Source organism: Piliocolobus tephrosceles, chromosome 1 (genome assembly GCF_002776525.5).
Source record: "Piliocolobus tephrosceles isolate RC106 chromosome 1, ASM277652v3, whole genome shotgun sequence".
In the NCBI taxonomy this organism is placed as follows: Eukaryota; Metazoa; Chordata; class Mammalia; order Primates; family Cercopithecidae; genus Piliocolobus; species Piliocolobus tephrosceles.
Window position 1 is genome coordinate 145,467,435 of NC_045434.1, and position 15,532 is coordinate 145,482,966.

Sequence of the window (15,532 nt, forward strand, 5' to 3'; positions counted from 1 at the left end):
TCTGGTGTGGGTACTAATATCCATATACAAAATTTTTTTTCTGAAGTGTTTCTAGTGCTTGAACAAGGATTATCAAAACAAACAACTCACCCATAGAGCTGCACAAAACTCAGTGTTTTCTTTTTCAGCTATTATGTCATCATGACTAAGAATATCTGGCAGAAACAGCTACATGTTCATCAGATTCTTTTCCTACACATTTAGACAGCATTGCGCATACCAAGCCACGTGAGCAAGGCTGGCCAATAGAATGTGGGTGGAGTGATATACATCACTTCCAGACTTGCCCATAAAACCTTCCAGCACAAGCTCCCTTTTGATCTTTCCTTTTTAGCAGGCCAAACAGAGAGGACTCAAAGGACCTGGAGGAGGGCAAAGCCACACGATGGAAAGTGTCTTTGTATCTGAGTCACCCTTGGAAACAAGCTGGTTGGAGAGGAGCATCTATGTAGAATTTATGTTTGAGAGAGAAACAAATCTTATTCTCTTAAGCTACTAAAATTTGGGGGGTTACTGGTTACATTTATTAGCCTTCCCCAAATGGGTATGGACTCTGGGCCACACTGCCTTGGTTCCAATCTCATTTCATCAAAAGCTGTGCGACCATGGGCAAGCTATTTAATCTTGCTAGTGCTTCAATTTCCTTATATGTGAGATGGTGATGGTAACATTATGTACCTCATAAAGTATTGGGGAAACTGAATGAGATATACAGCCCTTTAATAAGCCTGGCATATAAGTTATTGGAAGTTATTATTTCCAAAGATGACTCTCATTTTGAGATCATTTCCAAATATGGATCTCTTATAGAGTTGGATAGATAACGATAAGCTGATTTGTTAAAAGAAAAATTATCCAAATTTGACATTCAACTGCAAGAGTGTTGAGTTTTGTGGAAAGAAAATAAGAGAATAGCGGGGAGGAAAGTAAGGAATAGGGAAGGAAGGGAGGAAAGAAGGAAGACTTCTTTGTTTTATGAAGCTTATGTGCTAACTTAACTTTGTTAATATGTCTGGCATAGCAAAAAACGAAATATATGTCAGCATCAGATAGTTAATATGGACAAAACAAATTCCAGAGGCAGACTAACATTTTATCTTGTTATTGTTTGTAGTAGTATCCTGGATATGTTTCTGACTTGGATATCAAGTATATTAAAAATCCCATACCCCCTTTTTCCTCTGGCTTTGTTAACATATCCTTACTTGTCCTGTTGTAAAACAAACTGAAATATGCCAATAGCCCTTTGCCATTTTGTAAGCTTTATTCTAAGACACAATGCTTATAAATAAAGCACTATAATGTCATAAAAACTCTCAACAAATGTACAGCCATGCATTTACAGTTTCTTCTAAAAATAGATGAAGATTACAGGTTTTAAAATGAATGAGAAACTACAGAAAAAAATCATGGGAACTCAGGAAAATGAGTGAAGCAAAAAATGTTCCATATATAACAGAAATGGGTATTTACTCAGTAACAGTGACAACAAAGCTAAACACAAGGAAATTAGTACTTTGTAGATTAGGTAACAAAAAGCTATACAATTGCCTCGTTTTGATCCCTTTGAAGTTTCTTAGAAACAGCTCTCACTACATGGGTAAATATGTGAACTTGGTAGTTGACTGTTTATTCATCAAGATGTTCTTCACCTTCATGGAAGGAAATGAGCTTCTATTTTCTGAAGAATCCAAGGTGTGAACAAAAAGAGATGTATCTGTGGAGAAACAAGAGCTTTTCTACTCAAAAAAAAAAAAAAAAAAATTCTGCCTATTCTGAAAGGAAACAAAAAAGTAGTTAACTAAAAAAAAGAAAAAAACTGAATGAGATTTTCTGCACTGTTACAATGCCCAAGGACAGTTCTGATTTGATGCCTTAGCAATTTACATGGAATTTTGCTCTGGTGTTTTCTCTACAGTTCAGCAAAAACAAGCAACAGAACAATATACTATTTCTGAGCCACAGGAACCATTTCCAGAGGCCATTGTATGTAGTTTCAAAATTCTTCACTTCTAACAGTATCATATAAATGGACTGTAGAGAAAAAAAAATCCTTTTCAATGCTTTATGCAGACTAAGTCTTGCGGGACATTTTGGGCTTTCATTCACCTTCCAGAAGGGTATCTAGGCTCAAAGGTCACATATAGCACAGGGATGAGCATTAACCCAAAGGGTAGTGTTAGTGCTGATGGATAATTTCACTAACTTGAGCAGCAGAGTTGGTTTGAATATGAGGACACTTTAGCTCTGGGGAAATGTCAGCAACAGGGCCTGCCAGTTTCACCAGGCAACCTCCAACACTCAACAGCTCTTGGTGTATCAATGGCTTGCTACTTACAAAGAGAAAGTAAGAAACTCACCTTTATGTTCTTTAAACAAGTCCTAGAATTTTGTGATAGCAGAACATAGCCTAGCCTTACCAATAGCAACAAACAGAGAGAACAGAGGGTGTAGACAATCAATGAGATATGTTCCTTCAATTATGAAAATATTTCTCCACTTCAGTGTGCTCATCCTGAGCAGAATTAACACAATTTGGAGCCCTTGGAGTCCATGAATAGACTCTTTAGTAAAATCAGTTAGGCATTTTTTTTCCCAGCTACTCTTCTGTCTAAAAAGTGTAGTGGAAAAATTACTAGAGAAGAAAACATGAGACAAGAATTTGAGTCTCAGTACTGCCATTAGTCCAGTTTATTACTACAGGCAAATCACTTCACCTCTGTTTCCTCAGCTCCAAGGTGTAGGAGTTGAATTGGCTGGTCTTTAAAATCTCTTTCAGCTCTAAAAGCCTACACTACTTACAAAGGCTAGCACTGGCTCCTTCAGTCACTAATCTATGTACACTACTAAAATGATGAGGTCTTGTCTTTTAAATATGTTGTTTTAAGAAAAAAGTATTTTTTCCCTCCTGGCCCCAGACTGTAAATCCTTTGTTGTGCTAAGCCATGCAAACAATGGACACTGACTAACATAATTTATTGTTTGCATTTGACATGTCACATTAAAGGCTAGATGGGCCCATTGTTTTTGTTCTTTTTTAAAAATCAGTCATCTGATTATATTTTCTTGCTTATTGAAATTAAACCAAGCTCATAATTAACATCCAATTAACACTACCAGGTGAAGTACTTTAGTGTTGTCTCTTTTCTAAGTAACAGTCGTTCTCTTCTGATGGCCTTCTACTTCTTGGAAGGTTAGCAGGTCCCCAATTCAGACTCTTGTTCCTACCTCAGCTGATTCATACCAATTCCTCCAAGAGCGATCTCCTTATATAAATTTCTGTTTTCACAGTGGTCACAGTTCTCTAGCTATATAATAAAAATCATGCAAATCTGGATTTTGCTTATGCTAAAGACTGGCTTATTTGAATAGGAGGACCAATGTTCATTTACTTCAGTGTGAATGAAGCTTGATGCAATGTTTTTCAATGTGACTTTAGCTAAGCCTGCAATCGGCAGAATCCACAATACAGATTGCTATACTTACAAGTCTGATTTGTGACAACTGTGGCATCTAATTGTGTTTTCTAGATTTAGCAGCTTCTCCAGCTTTATTCTTCTGGCCAGCTTTTGAATATGATTTTATGTACTCTTAGCAATCAGTCCATTTAATTTGGATTTTTGCTTTTTTCATCAGGATTCAAAATGTAACCCAACAAATTTCAGATGAAGTCTAAAATAGGGTTTTCTATGATTCACACACACCAGTGAAGAATATAGGATTATACATATGCCTTTATATATAGTTATAAGTATATAATGTATATATATGTGTGTTCACACACACACAAATGGACTCTATGTGCATATATACAAACATTCCTCCAAATCCCAATTGCTTTTTCTTTGATAGCTTTGATAGCAATGTAAAATCATATACTCTAAAAGGTTTCTTATTCATATTATCATCATAACAATGTAAATCATTACTACTTCTCACTTGGTTAAGTTGGAAAAGATTCAAACATTCATTTGAAAACTTTTAAAAAATTACTTTGCTTTTTCATAGAATTATGCAGAATAGAAAATAATATTTAGTCTATTATTTTTATCTTGAATGTTTTCATGCCAATTTCAGAAAAATTGTGACCCATTTTTATAGTTCATTTTCCTAGAGCCCCGGATAGTATTGAAATATTTTTATTTTTCACATATTAGTTTCTGGGATAAATACCCATCAGTGATAAGTAAGTTCAGTTAAATTTTTCAATGTTTAAATGTTGGATAGGATATCGTTCATTTCACCAGAATCTGTGGGAATTGATCAGAAATTTGCATGGCAAAATAGTCTCCTTGAATTGCTCCCTTACCAAGCTCTTCTCTATCAGTAAATCATAGATGAAAAATTTATTCTCAACATGGGAGAAATTAGACTTTGCATTTTCACTAGAATTAGAAAGATGGAACAAAGAAAAACAGGAAATAAAAGCAGAGAAAAATAAGTTGTGAGATTCTATCAAAATGCTGATTATACTGGAAATCACTCAACTGAGTTTCCAAATTGAGAAAAACTTGTGCTTTTTTGTTTGTTTGTTTCCCGCTTGTAGAAAGAAAAAGACAAAGAAAACAACAATAAAAAATGTAGAGTAGCAGTTTAGATGCAAAAAGAAAGGAAAGAAAGAGGAGAGGAGAGAAAAAAAAGCCCCTTTCCACCCCTCCTAAGAAAACACTGGAGTCTACATATTCCACACACAACTTCCGCCATTGAGTGAAGGATACAATATACTGCAAAAGTCTTCATCAGAGAAAGCTACAACGAGGCAGGAGAGCAAGCAAGTTTTCAAATGTTTCTCATCGGCAGGGGTTAAAACAAATAAGAGTTGGCCCTTCATTTATGAGAAAACTAAATAAATTAAGTTCATGTCCCAAGGCATTCTGATTAATCAAGGATTTCTTTTTATTTTAAGGTGAAACAACAGGGGGAAAAACAGTCTGTATGGCAATTTTAACATTTGTCTCTGTTTATTTTTCTTTCAGTAGACATTTCTATCTATCATTAGTTCAAAAAAACTTAACATTCATAGAATTAAAAATTGCATAAGGGAACAACAGAATAACAACTCCTTCTGAGGATAGAACTGGGGCTTAGTAATTTTTATGGGTGTGAATATTGAGGTATCAAAATGGCAGAAGACAGCAGGCAAAAGGCCTTTATCCAAGATGGCACATTTTAATGATAGCTCACCATAATACTTAGCACTAGTAAATACCTACAAGTGCTTCTGAAGTGAAATGTATCATTACTTCCAGTCTCCAAAACATTCTGTAAGCTGAGCCTGGCTTTTGTCTTTTGAATCATTCTGCAAGGATGTTTTTGAACTCTCAGCTACTCTCTCAGCAAATCAACCCTTTAATATTTAATGAGCAATGAGTATATGAAAAATAGAATTGTCTCAACCCTAGGACAGGAAACTATATTTCTCTGCCTTCATTTCCTCCCATTGTCCCTGCTTTTTCATTTCCCCCCCTAAATAGAATCACACGTATATATATGTATATAGAAAAACTACTCAAAACTACTTATTTTCACAGGGGTCCTAGCATATGGCCAAGACCATCCTTTGTGAAACTTTTTGTGTAATCCTGATATAATGTATTTGGCACAGAGATCAACTGGTTACTAGTTTACATAAATTCTATTCTATACAAATATTAGCAAGTAGAACAATCTGGAATATCACAGAACAATGACCAAATTACAGATCATCTACTAAAGAGATAGCAGAATACACAGACAATAGTCCCATGGGGTGTTCAGGGGCATCACATGGTATAACAGATGTTAAAGGACTGTAAATGACAAAGTACCTTGGACATTAAGGTCATTATTATTGTTGTTATTGTGGCATAACAACTGACACACTATGGGAAAAATAAATTCCTACAAGGCAAAAGCTCTGGTCAGGTTTAATATAAGGAATCATTTCCTCTCCATGTCTAACAGTTGGCACTTGGCAATGAGAATGTATTGTTTAGAGAAACACATCTTGGGCCTATAAAATAGAAATTTGAATATACAAATATATATTATGAAGTATGATAGGATACAAATTGATGTAAAAATATGCTTTGCTTTCTGTGTTTCATGATTTTAAAAATCATACGGTTTTGTGTTGTTGGATGTTGAAGCAGAGTTAGTAAACCCTTTGGTTATGTTTTAGGAATGTTTTCACAGTATATGTTACTACAGTGTTGAAGTTGGTATCTTACATATTAAGTAGCCTTCCGAAATATTTAGGACTCAACCAAAAATAACTAAAAATTAATATAGATCATTCTAATCACATGTTCAGTTATATTGTCGGTAGTAAGAATGGATGGTAAGAGTGGAAATTCATCAAGATTTGCTACTTAGCCCATTTTGATTTATGTGTTTGTGATAGTCAAGTAATCCTGCAGTGTAGGACGTCCATTAAATCTTCATTATTAATTAGGCAATGGCCTGAGGCTTTAGCTGTAGGAAATACTGTAGAAAGATGGTATATTAGGAAGTGATATTTTCCCATCCTTAGGCTAACTAGTAAGATACTTGCACCCTGATAGCAGTTCTTGGGTCAGTGTTTGAAAATCAATCATTCTTCAAGATGGCGGAGCTGCTGAGATTCAAGAAGCCATTGAGTCAATCACCTCGCCTCATGAGGCCAAACTCTTTTGGCTTTTGGAAGTTACTCACTGTTGAACAATTCTAGGCAGCTATCTTGAAGGATAATCTTCCCATTTCTTAGGTCACAGTTGTCATGTCACTGGCCTTCATCTCAATTCCAGTTAAATTATAAAGTGCTGTATGTAGTGTTGAACCTCCAGAAAGAACATCATGAGCACAACCATCCTCCATGAAATGCTGAGTTTAAATTACTAGCAGAGTCACCATCCACATCTGAGAGTGTACAGGAACTTGATAATCATTGTTGTTGTCTTTATCGTTACCATCATCTCCATTAGCATCATCAGCATCACAGTTGCAGTATGGGGATCACGTTAAGTGATGTGGCAAGATCAGAAAAACCATTATCAAGACAATGTCCAGTTTGGATGTGTAAATATTATCCTGTGCTTCTTGGCCCATTTAGCAAACACTTTCTTTTCAGTGATAAACCTATGACCCCCATATGGGGCATGTTCATGAAGAAAATATTCATCACACTCATCTCTTCCTTGTTCATAGTAATGGTAGGGGACTTTTCTATACCCTTCTGTCCTAGAAAAGAAAAAAAAAAAAAAGAAAAGGAGAGAAAGATTGAGATGAAGAATGAAGCACTCATTTACAAGAATCCATTATGTGCCCAGTAAATGCATTTACTCACAAAGCCATACATGATTCTTGTCCATGAACTCAGTTAAAAGCTATTATATGTATGAAAGCTTTTAGGAAGATGTACCAGGTTCTTAGTGGTTTAATAGATAAAAAAAATTTTATATATCATGCCAATTACATTCAAACATACGGCTATCCTTTGAAAAAAGAAATGGTGTGTAATGGAAGAAACTTTAGATAGCCTCTTGCAGAACTTGAAGAAACTGTGATTTTTCACAGTAAGATATTGGGTTCATCTGAGCTCCATTATGCTTATAGTTAGGGAAGAAATATTTTTCCATGATGATTGTGGCTGAGAGTTACCATTTTGACATTATGATTAAAACAGTCTGTGAATTATATTGTGCCAATTGTTGGTAGGGAAATAGATTTCATTATCCTGATGAAGCATGGAGGGTTTGTTTTATTATCTAATTAGAAACTATCCCACCAGCGAGGATATACTGTGGGTAAACACATTCATTTTAAATAAGGATCTGGCAGATTACTCACTTATTAGTGAAGTATAATTTCCAGGAATTCTTGTTAAGCTGTCAGTTTCTCTGAGGCTTCAGGACATTTTTTTGTTCATGATCAAATCTAACTAACCATTGAGTAGATAGCTATCCATCAAGCCATCAGAGCAGCAGAAATGACGAACTTGCTTTTGCAAATTAAACAACCACTAAACTTCTATATTTTCAAGCCACAAGTTCCTGCTACGCCACTGATTAAGGGAAAAGTGTTCCTCCTGACACTTGACATTAGACTAGTAAATATTTTTCTTTTTATCACCCCTAGAAGTCACAACTTGATGTGCTGACAATAAAATGTCATGTCAGCAAAGAACACTGGGAAATAATTGTTGCTTTATCTGTTTCTTAGATTTATGGTATTAAAATGAATTGTGATATTTTGACAAGATCTCAGAATTGGAGCTGCATAAAAATAATTTCCTGTGATCTTACTTGCAATAGGTGTCATTTATCATCCCGTAGACGTGAATGCCATAACAGGCGTCCATGGCCAGAATGAAGGTAAACCACCCTGTGCTGAGATACGAGCCAGACTGGACTCTGAGGGAAATGAAAACAAACAATAACAAACAGGACAAAATACAGAACACACACACAGAACAATAAGGTGTGTGAGAAACAAGCAACATTTCATCAAAAACATAGCACTTGTTATCAGGAAAAAGCATTGAGAAACTTGACAATATGTCAAAGATGCACACTTATTTTGAATTATCTCTGAATAATTTATAGGAATGCTCTTGCTCTTACTACCTTAAGCCTCAAAGCTATGTTGTGTGGAAGAGAAGCCATATGGCAAATATCTGAAGTCAAATAATCTTGCTCCCTTTAGGTGAAAAATAATTTACTGAATTTTCCATAAGACACAAATTAGTGCTGTCTATCAGAGGAAAGGTTCTCTTAAAGTTGCTTGGAGCCTGGATGGGTACTGAATGATAATAGTGCTATCTTGCTTACCTGGACGTATTACTACTTTCTTAAAGGCTGCTTGGGTTTCTAAGTGTAACTTACATGCAGTGTATGTGATTAACTTGAGATGAAAGCATCTGAAAAGATTTCCTTAACTGCTTTCCAGGTGTTATAAGACAAGACTTTTCCTTTTTAAGACCTACATTACCAACTTCATTGTATTTCCATTGAACAAGCTACATGGTAATCATTGTTCTGGAGGCTGGGGATACAATAACGATCAAAACAACCAAAGCTTCTGTCTTTGTGAAGGCCAGTGGATTGGATTTGGAGGTAGCTATGTTATAAAAGTTGGCCAGGAGAGGCTTCTTTGATCATGGGAACAAAGATCTGAAAAAGACAGAGGGGAGGGTCAAGGAGGAAGAAGGCATGTGGACCACATGAGGAAAAGGCATTTCAGGAAGAGGGAAGGGCAAGGACAAAATCGCAAATATGGAAGTATGGTTGGTATGTTCAAAGAAGATCTGGGAAATGCAGGAACTGAGTGGGTGGCGGGGGGGGATGTACTTAGATGCAGTGCTGATTGGGCATCTGCCAAGTTCCAAATGGTTCAAAGGAATGTTCAGTGAAAAGCTGGATCTCCATATTTGTCTTTAGCCAATGTGACTCAATCCATTCAAAACAGATGACTGCCCATCTCCTTAAAACTCTCTCCACAGGGGCATTTGGACTACCCCAATTTGTTTGACGGCTGTGTAGCAACACCTCTGAAAAAGAGTAAATGGTCTACCTTCCATGTAGACTTCTTGGCCTACAGGAGCACAGCCAGTTCAAACTGACACTTAGATACTGATAACCGCTGTCTGGATTCAGCCCTCCAGCCAGTACTTGCTCAATATTGTTGATGCACACCCCAGCACCAAGCCATCAGTGTGCTATAATTAGGAGCCTTGAATCCTTTGCTGCTGCTGCTGCTGTTTCTTTTTAACAGGCACTACTTAGTGTCAAATTACTTACAACAGTGCCAGCATTTCAGGAAAAACACAAACTCACAGTGGGGGTAGATGATTGGATTTTTTAGCCTTTACTTGCATTGACTTTGGGTGATTCACAAGGAGACACAAACTCAGCCCATATACCTCCTCTCTGCATACTTGTCACTGAGTCTCAAATGTCACTGCTTAAGTAGCCATTCCTTCGTATCTTCTGGCGTATGGAAAATATCCCAGAAACCAGATCACAGCGAGTTACGTGCACTTTCCTCTGTGATAGTAGCAGCAACATGGGGCAGCAATAGATGCAAAATGAGTGGGAAGACATATCTCAGGGAAGTGAGACATACTAATGAACAACTTTGCCTTTTAGACAACTTAACCTGAAGTCAATCCTGCATTCTGGGGTCTGAGGAGGAGCAGCAATAATGGGAATTGTTTAAAGCACCATCTGCTTAAAAAGCTCTTATTTGAAAATGAGAAGAGAACAGAGGAGGCACAAGTCTTGACAAAATGCTCCCAAATTGAATCTAAACATTTTGTCTATGTACTGAATTTGTCTGGTTATTATTCTATGGAATTGTGTATTCTTTTTTTTCCTCTTCTTTCTCATACTATTTTTTCTACCTTTCACTACCTATCTTGTCTATTCTTCATTATTACGCTGACCAAGCACTCGTAGAGATCACTAAAAGTTACGGCATTTGTTTGTTTCTACATGATGAGGAAAAAAACAGGTCTCATGTATTTACTCATTTATTCCCTTTTTCAACCAACATTTGTTGGGATCCTATTATATGCCACTGACTGTGCTAGGAGCCTGGTGATGAATATTTTCTTAAGAGTACATGGTCTAGTGAGGGAGGCACACATGTTAAACCAATCGATCACAATACAGTGCAACAAAGCACAGCCATGTGTTTCAGAGTCAACACAGAGTGCAGTCAGAATTGGAGTGAGGATATCTGGTTTGATATTACAGCTCTGCCACTACTCGAACATGAGGCTTTGGACACTTATTTAGTCTCTTTGGTCTTATTTTCCTTGTGTCTAATATGAGATAGTTGAACTGAGTCATAACCAAGGTTTCTTCTAATTTAAAAATCAAATGATTCTGTGATCATCACCCTCAACAGTCTGTAATTAAGTTTTAACCATTGTGCAGTACCATGCTCCATGCATATCGGATATTGTAATGAGCAAACACGTGAATTGGTCAGATCACATTTCATGCTCCCTTGTGTGACAGGCATGATACTAAATGTATGCGGTATATATAAAACGATAAGCTGGGTATAAAGTTTTTACCTTGCAATGGTAGCGACAATGGTCACAAAACTTTTGTGGGGAGAACTCCTTTACACTGCCACTCATGGAAGGTGTTGCAATGGCTGACCAAGGCCAAGGCCATAACTGAACCATAGTGCTAAGGGTAAAGGTGAATTTCAGTGGGAAAAAAAAAATCATAATTAGGAAAAATCATCCTCCCTCTGATGTGGTCCCTTCACAGATGTGTTAATTATCAAAGACAAAGATAATATATCTTCAGGAAAAAGAGGAAGATCCTCTTTGTGACATATGGACACTTATTCCGCAAAACAAGCTCTCCTGACTCATTCCAGTCCAGCCCACACAGTCATTTCTGAAGGTTCAACAGTAAGCTTTCAGAACAGAGCCCTCAAAGAATAAAGAAGATGCAATGGTCATAGTGGCTTCTCTATATATCTATGTTCTCTTTACCACAGAAAAAGAGGATCAAGAATTTCAGGTTTTGGCATCTGGTCAAAGATCTTTCCTTCTTACCACCTAATAAGGAAACTTTACCACATTTCTGATCCTTGATTCCTTTAGGACCTAACCTGGTTTGTTTTATTTCTGTGTAGACAGGCCATGCTAATTAGCTCAATAGCTCTTAAACAAGATGTGTTGCATTTGATTCAGATGGGGGAGGCTCATACTGCCCAAGTGCCCTGTCCTACAAATAGCACTTAATTAGACAGTTGCAATTCCTTTCCCTGATGCCTCTGACATATTTGGGATATTAAATGGCATGGGGTTTCCTACCCACAGTACAAGCTAGGGCTAGCAAAGTAGTTTTTTTCTCTAACTCTTTGAAGTCAATGTCCACACAGTGATGCTTGCAGTGGAATAATGACAACTTCTGGATGAATCCAGGAATTCTTTCAAATAAATGCCTAGTAATCTGGGTCCCTAGAGGAACTCACTGGCCTGATGACAATGGCTCTGGAACGTCTTGTAGCTGCACCATTTCCAAACTCTACTGGGTTGCTGTGTGAACATACTAGAAATGAGAAGTTATAAATTACACCCAACTAGACCTTTAAGTTTCAATGAAAACTACAACAAAAAGACTTCGCCTGATGTATGTGAAATTGTTTACGATTTTCAGCTTGGAAAGACTTAGTGATAACTATCAAATACCTTAAAGTGATAATTATCAAATGCCTTAAAAATTCTTAAAGGGTATCCTCTGGGGCCAAGTTCTGTCTCGTAATTTGTCACTCAAGCACGCAGCACTAACTATGTATGAGCTGGCCATCAACCATAGCATTTTTTTTTTTACCTTCCACATTTGGGGATCAATAAAAATAATTATTCTCATCCACAAATAAACAATCAAGATTCCCACAGGGATGATAAGAGAATTTAAGTCCTTAATTCAGTGCAATAGGAAAGCTTAAATTAATGCAGCAGAATAATGAGCCATGCAGGGGAAAATAAAGGCAGGAGTGTGAAGAGGAAACCATCAATCCTTTGATTTTACTGGTCAGGCTCTGCATCCCGCTGCTCCTTGGTAATCAAGATACTTATAACTTGGAAACTACTTAAATTTACTGGCACATCTCTTGGGAAAATGATGCTGTCAAGACCTTGATGTAGCACATGCTTGAAGACATATCGTTTAAGATATGATCTTTCATCTAGTTTATTTCAATAAAATATAAGCTACTTTACCCTTGATGTTTACTCCTATTCCTTCATGTCAAAAGGCCATCACATGGATACAGGGATTCCTTGTCTGTCCAGCTATCATGATATTTACCAGTCTCAGTGTTTTTGGCTGTCAGTAACCTTCATTTGCCTGCACCTCTGTTTCTGAGTACACTCTGTCCTCTTCTCATTTCTGGAAAGATATTGTGAAGTACTTTCCTCCTGTTATCCGGCAAGCTGGAGCCTTCTAACTGACTGACATTTCCCTTTCAGATAATTTCAGGGGAGGAACTGTGGAAATGGAAATGGCCGCTTTTCAAAAGAGAACTGGATTATGTTGGATTTATTATCTATTCACAGGGTGCTCTGCTAATTATTGAATACCAATAGCTCAATGAGTTGGGTTCTGAACACAAGAAACTCATACTTTGATGACAAAAAATTGTAGCACTTTCTCTAGATTAGAGTTTCTCAATCTCAGCACTATTAACATTTTGGACAAGATAATTCTTTGTTGTGGGGTGGCTGTCCTGTGCAGTTCTCTTATACATTTTATCAGATTCCCCTCTGTTCCAAACTCATCTGGGTCCTAAGGGGACAGTAGATTTGACTCCCCACAGCCTATTCTTGCCTTAGGGTGATTGCTCTGAGGGTGTCCTTGACCCTAAACAGCCAGATTCCTATAATCTCCAGATCCTACTCTGCTCATTCACTGTCCCCTGATTTTCTTCATCCAACCAAGCATTGTACTTCCTTCTCCCTTCTTTACAAGTCCATCTAAACCCATCTTCTTATTTTTAACCTTAGAAATCAGCAAAGTCAGTTGGCCTAGACCCAAAGGGCAAGTCTTAGCTTGCAATGGGTAATGTATGATTAGGAATGGAGAAAAAGTGTCAGGTGGGACAAGGACAAGGAGTCCAGAAGCCTCAGTATCTGTGGTTAACTCCTTTCATGAAATGGTTCCTTTGGGGGCCTTTGGCTCAAACTTTGCAGCTTCAATTCTACTGTTTCTTTCATGAACTGATGAAAGTCAAGCCTCGGGCACTCAAAGCTAACATTTCAAAAGCATAATAATCATTTATCAAAGCCTGAAGGATATCAAGACCCCCCTCCCAATAATGTAGGTTTATTGGAGAGCACAGTATTGGCAGCAGTTTCTGAAACCTGCTATACTCAGGGGTAAAAAGAGAATTTAAAAGAAGAATTAATCAATATTTCATGTCTTGTTTTAACACTATTGGACCTCAGTTCTCTCATCAATATACTACACTGGCAGGATAAATAAAAACAGCAAAGTAAGTTTTCAGATACCTTCCTAGGGAGAAGAAATACCTGACAGAATACAGATTATTCAATTAAAAACATTCTTTCCCTCATTTTTTTCAAAAGCACACGGATAATGAAAGAATACATTTAAACAAAGAGTCCTGGCAAGAAAAACAGCTGATGATTATCAGTAGCACCTTGGGATTCAATCTAATATTGTGAACTAGTCTAACGGAAGCAGAGCTCAAAGTGTGGAAACAATTTCAGCTGTCCCCAAGTCATATATTTTTGTATATCATTCAATAGTCGGGAGCTATGGAAATGCTCTGGAGTTTGCCCATTGTATTAACACTGTATATTTGTACTATCTATCAATCAATAGGACATGCCCAGCACATTTTCAGGCAGCAACAACTTTCTGCAAATCAGGCAGTGGAATTCTCAGTCTTGTCTTGAATCATTTGCAAATGGACATAAACTTTTCAAATGAATAAAAACATCATTCTGTGGCTGGTAATTCTTAAGAGAATGAACCAAGTGAAAGGAATCCAGGCCTGAAAAGTAACAAAAAAACAGAAAATGGAGAAAGCAGTAAATCTTAGAGGAAGACTGTACTTCCAGCCCAATCAGCTAATGTAAAATACCTGTGCTAATCAGTAGGCACTTGGACTGTGAATATAACAAATATTTTTTTTCTGCTGGAGAATCAACAGGACCCTCTGACTGGTGATGAATGCAATGAAATTGCACAAAAGGAGAATAATAAGAAACAACTGTGTTCTTTTCAAAAATGTACATTTAAAAGTAAAATGGTACATTTCCTAATGGTCTGATTTATGGCTGCTGTAGAAATAGAAAATACCACTCACAAAAATGACTTTATTCATTCATCTCAGAAATTAAAAGATTATTTTCTTCTTGTCCTTAGGCTTTAATGCCTTTTTAATTGGAAATGCTGATTTTCTAGATTTCATTCACTTTCTTAACTGAACAATGGAACCCTAATAATGGCAGGAAAGGATGATGGCAATCTTTTGGGTTCACTTCATTTACCAGTGGTCGGTTCCTTAACCACTCAATATGGGTCGGTGCTATGGGATGAATTTTGTTCCCCGCAAATTCACGTGTTAAGGCCCTAATCCCCAGTCTGGTGGTATTTTATATTTCGTCATGGGGCCTTTGGGAGATAATTAGCTTTACTTGAGATTAGCAGGGTGAGTTGTCATATGATGATATTACGAGGATGAGATTAGTTTCCTTATAAGAAAAGCAAGAGACACCAGAGCACTCCCTCTTCCCACCATGTGAAAACACAGCCAGAGGGCAGCCATCTACAAGCCAGGAAGAGAGCCTTCACCAGAAACCTGTAATGCTGTTACTCTGATCTTAGACTTCAAGCTCCCAAAACTGTGAGAAAATAAACTTCTGCTGTTTAAGCTATGTGACATTTTGACATATGACGGCCAGGGCAGACCAAGACAATGTGTGTCCCTCGAGACCCTCCCCAACATACCTAAACTCCCCACTGCTTTTTCCAGGACTTCCTTTCTTAAACTCTTTGGTCTAGTCACGTGGGCTCATTTA

At 37.2% G+C, this 15,532-nt stretch overlaps 1 protein-coding gene across 8 annotated transcripts in view; it reads right to left on the reverse strand.

The window, feature by feature from the left end:
* Positions 1 to 1,245: 1,245 nt before the first annotated feature.
* ST6GALNAC3 (ST6 N-acetylgalactosaminide alpha-2,6-sialyltransferase 3) overlaps positions 1,246 to 15,532 on the reverse strand; it is a 566,662-nt gene continuing 552,375 nt past the window's right edge. For 4 of the 8 annotated variants that reach the window (XM_023209236.3, XM_031933826.1, XM_031933831.1 and 1 more), the window contains 2 exons: positions 8,262 to 8,369; positions 1,246 to 7,197 (listed from right to left, as the gene is read on the reverse strand). In XM_023209236.3, coding sequence (XP_023065004.1) covers positions 7,011 to 7,197; positions 8,262 to 8,369 — 295 coding nt within the window. In that variant the 3' untranslated portion in view covers positions 1,246 to 7,010. Of the gene's footprint in view, positions 7,198 to 8,261; positions 8,370 to 15,532 lie in introns of those variants that run through there. The other 4 variants (XM_031933825.1, XM_031933837.1, XR_004228425.1 and 1 more) reach the window with 3 other exon arrangements.